The following is a 4629-nucleotide window of genomic DNA, read 5'->3' on the forward strand; positions in this document are numbered from 1 at the left end:
GCTATGAACTACAAAATCACACAGCGAGGAAAAAAATGGCGGACTATGAAATCCAGTTGGCCGGAAATACATTACCATAAATGGTAGTTCCGAAGAAAAAAGTGTGACAAAATAAGCAACAGCAGATTTTGAACAAAATGAAAAATTTGACCCATAAAAAATATAAAAATATCTTTGCAGTAACTGGACAGAATAAATTAAAGTTTTCTACACTCGTAGACACTATAATTGCACAAAAATAGTTTATAAATGCAAAAAAGTGCATTTAGCATGATATGTCTCCTTTAAAAACACATTTATATTCCCGGCCTTTTGGCACAGCCTGAGCCTTTTTTTTTGTTTGTTTTACTCCTATTTTAATGTTTTTAATTGATTTTCTTTGTTTTATGTTTTATTTTGTTTTTACTTGTACAGGCCTTTGTTGCAGCTGTGGTTGCTTTATAAACAAAGTAGTAATAGTAGTTCCTGAAATGTTTTATTTTGGTTTATTGACTTTCCAAAACCCTTGGAAATTAATAATTTGATGTACATTGAAGCTCTGCAAAGTTGCGGACTCAGTGTTTTGCGGATTATTTCATGGAACCGATCTTCTAGTAGTTTGCGGTAATCCCCGCAATAACACAGAAAACAAAACTACAGTACAGTAAGGAACATCAATGTTATTTTTCTCTCGTGCTTTTTCGTGAGTTCTCAAGTGTTATGTTCCCCTTGGCTGTCTAGGAGCTGGGGGACACAGCAAATAAAAGTAACCGGGCAATGAAGGAACATAACACAGGAGGATCAAAATAAAGAATGGTTTATTCATAAAAATAAGAACTAGGAAGAAATAGGAAGGAAGGAAGGAAGAAAATAACTTGAAATGAAAAAATGGGAGAATTAATCAGTATGTTGAATACTGGGAGTGAAATCACTGAACCCACCCAACTCCCATAAACAAAAAGGGTACCTGGACCCACAAGGTCAAAGGCTCATGTGGCTCAGCAACCAACTAAAGTAGACAAAACTCTGTGCACCAAACACACTAACCCCTGTCAAACACCAAAAGGGTCACAAAACTCACCCTACAGGACCAGCACACCAGAACCTCAGGTTCACCAGCAGCTCACAAGCTGCCCAAATGACCATAGGCATCGAGCTCAGCTTCACACCAGGCCTTATACTCTGCACATCAGAGGGCAAAGTGAAACCACCTGCACCTGCTTAAGCTGCATTAGCTCAGCAGCACCAAAATTAAAGAGGAAAAACACACATGCAGACACCACTGCATGTAACACCCCACTCCATAAAATCCAAACTCCTGTTTGGTACACAAAAAAAATACCCCTGCCAAAGTAGAGTCAACCATATACACGGGACAAAGCGTCCGCCACCACATTGTCTGAGCCTTTCTTGTGCTTAATTATGAGGTTAAATTTCTGCACCATTAATGACCAACGCATCAGCCTTTGGTTGTGATTATACATCTGAGACAAGAAGACAATCGAGTTGTGGTCAGTAAATACAGTCACTGGAATGGATGAAGAGCTTACATACACCTCAAAGTGTTGTAAGCCCAGAGGCATTGAGAGAGTTTCGTTTTCTATGATGGAATGGTTCTTCTGGTGAGGTTTAAACTTGGCCGAAAAGTAACTCACAAGGTGACACACTTCATCTTCACCATCTTGAAGTAGCACTCCTCCAGCTCCTTTGTCACAGGGATCCACCTCCAACTTAAAAGGCCAGGTAACATCAGGAGCAGCCAGCACTGGAGCACTATAGAGAAGCGATTTAGCTGTGTTAAAAGCTTCTTCACACTCACTGGTCCACACAAAAGGGATAGCCGGGCTACACAAAGTGGTAAGGGGAGCTACCACTATAGAAAAGTTTTCACAGAAGCACTGGTAATATCCAACCATTCCCAGAAAGCATTTCAACTCACGCCTTGTTAAAGGGACCGGATAGGTTAGTGTTGTGTCCACCTTAGCCTCTACTGGACAGACCTGTCCAAGACCAATCTTGCCAAGATAGGTTACCATGGCTTTGCCAAACTCACGTTTTGCAAGATTTAATGTTAACGATGCTCTATGTAACCTTTGGAACACAGTTCTCAGGTTGGAAACATGTTCATCCCAGTCATTAGAAAAGATGACCACATCATCAAGGTATACTTTGCAATGTGGAACATCTTCCAAGACCATCTGCATGAGACACTGGAAGGTGGCAGGAGCATTTCTCATCCCAAAAGCCATGACAGTATACTGAAGAAAGTGGTCAGGGGTCACAAAGGCCGAAATATCAGATGCTCTTGGGGTTAAGGGAACTTGCCAATATCCCTTTAAGAGGTCTAATTTAGTTATGAATGTAGCAAGACCAACATTGTCAGTACAGTCTTCCTCAATGGAAAGTGAAGCACAGGCTTCCTGAGCTTTACCTTTTAACTTACATTGTACAAGTATTGCCCACACCTCTCTTGACCAGTGCAATGCCAAGGCTATCCTTTCAAAAGTTCCAAAGTAGTGCTCAACCTCAGAGTCATGAAAATCAGGCACTAGATGAATATTTTTTGTGACATCAAAGGCAGGAGCTGGGGTCACTCGAGTTGCGTTTCACAGATCGCAGACTCAGTCTTTTCTGATCTCCATCCTCTAGTTTTACTTTTACATTTTCTAAATTGACTAATTTTGTAACAAAGGATAACATAAATTCAGTTCCATGAAATAAATAAATGAAACAGTACAGAATGATTTTAATGTCCAGAGGAGGGGGTGCTGAGTGACTGAAAGCTCTTGAGCCCACAGCATTCAAACGAGCAGGTGATTGGTTGGAGGACCTGTGTGTGTGGAATGGGTCTTACTGTGGAGAAATTCTGTGAGATAGCGGGGGGCGAGGTTACTGAGGGCTTTGAAGGTGAGGAGCAGGATTTGAAAGATGTGAAGCTCAATGGAGAGTCAGTGAAGATGCTGCAGGACAGGGTTTATGTGACTGGTGAAATTGGTTCTGCTGTAGGCCTTTTCTGGACCTCATCCAACATTTGTGTTTTGTTTTTGTTTTTGTTTTTCCCCACAATTCATGGATAATCTAAGAACATAACCCCCTCCCTGCGAAAATCCGGGGCTTCATTGCACCTCTACAACAGATTAGCTTTTTGAGTCACATTCAAAATGGCCACCGCAGCTTAGCACATTTACCAAATTCAAAAATGTCTGTAACTCTGCCAGTTTTACAGCCAATGAGCTAAAATGTGCTGTGGTAGTAGCTGAGAGTCACTCTTACATCCAAATACTTTACGAGATCATTCATGACACTGGACCACAACGTTCACGAACGATTCGAATCTTTTGAACGGCTCTCTACAACGAACGATAGGAGCTGAGTCGCGGGCAGTAACGAGCCATTTGTAGTTTTATTTATTTTATTCCTCATATAATCTTTATTTTTTCATATTCTAAATTGCTCCCTCTTTGCTTCTTCATGGAAAACAGGCAGGGCGGTGGAGTACAGAAGCTAACTGTGAAGGGGCGGAGGGGGGTTCCACTTTACAAACACATGGTTCCACCCAAGTAATGTGATGACATCATCACGTCGCCATACGTGATGACGTAACTCGTTCAAAATCAAACAGCCCTTTTAAACGGCTCTATGAAACAAACGGCTCCCCAAGATCCAGATCCCTTCAAAAAGCCATTTATCCCATCAGTATTTGATACTATAACATGAAAGATGGCCTTTATTTACCTTGGATTTAGTTTTTTATACAAACAAAGAGCAACGGTCAAGTTTGTGTGCATGTGATTCAAACCGGAGGCCCCATCATACCTGAGAGACATGTCTTGCACATCGGAGGCTGGTTGGTGCCCGACGGTCGTCTAAAACAAGAAACAGATGGGAGTTTTAATTTTTTTTAAAACAAAGACAACGAGCGATTAGTCAGTCATCCAGTCTGTTTTCTTGTTTTTACTTGTTTCCCACACGGTCCTGAAGATGCGTCAGAGCGGCAACGTTACTTCTCACTGTTCGCAGACTGGCCAAAACCTAAAGAAGTAAAACAAGAGGAGTAAAAAAATATTTATTTTTGCTTTGTTTTTTGCACACAATCAGAAGCTTATTTAGGTGTTATTTTATTTGCAAACGGAAGATGATATATTTAACTACAGTGTTAAGTCAGCAGGGAGCTGTTAAGTTTTTTTCTTTTTAGTTTAAAGTTTATTGATTTAAAAACAACACAAATTCAACATACAACAAAACACAAATCACAAATTAAATTAAACGAAAGGAGGAAGAAAGAATCTTATAATCCCTCATAATTTCGCTTCTGATTGAGATTAAAGGATCCTAAAACAAGTTTCCTGAGTTTGTGCAGCAATGAGCCGAGCTTTAAAGGGGGGCGGGGGTGGGGTGGGGTGTATTTTGAGCTTTAAAGGGGACGTGCTGCGTATTTTGAGCTTTAAAGGGGGCGTGCTGCGTATGTTGAGCTTTAAAGGGGGTGTGCTACGTATTTTGAGCTTTAAAGGGGGCGTGCTGCGTATGTTGAGCTTTAAAGGGGGTGTGCTGTGTATTTTGAGCTTTAAAGGGGGTGTGCTGTGTATTTTGAGCTTTAAAGGGGGTGTGCTGTGTATTTTGAGCTTTAAAGGGGGTGTGCTGTGTATTTTG

General features: G+C 41.0%; 1 protein-coding gene across 3 annotated transcripts in view; it reads right to left on the bottom strand.

Annotated features, from left to right (window-relative positions):
* The window catches only part of LOC106534391 (cAMP-specific 3',5'-cyclic phosphodiesterase 4D), a 36857-nt gene that overhangs the window by 16218 nt on the left and 16010 nt on the right, over positions 1-4629 (bottom strand). For all 3 annotated transcript variants that reach the window (XM_014031016.1, XM_014031017.1, XM_014031018.1), the window contains 2 exons: positions 3938-4011; positions 3796-3845 (listed from right to left, as the gene is read on the bottom strand). In XM_014031016.1, the coding sequence (XP_013886470.1) occupies positions 3796-3845; positions 3938-4011 (124 nt within the window). The remainder of the gene's footprint in view (positions 1-3795; positions 3846-3937; positions 4012-4629) is intronic.

This window comes from Austrofundulus limnaeus, unplaced genomic scaffold (genome assembly GCF_001266775.1).
Source record: "Austrofundulus limnaeus strain Quisiro unplaced genomic scaffold, Austrofundulus_limnaeus-1.0 Scaffold1161, whole genome shotgun sequence".
NCBI lineage: Eukaryota > Metazoa > Chordata > Actinopteri > Cyprinodontiformes > Rivulidae > Austrofundulus > Austrofundulus limnaeus.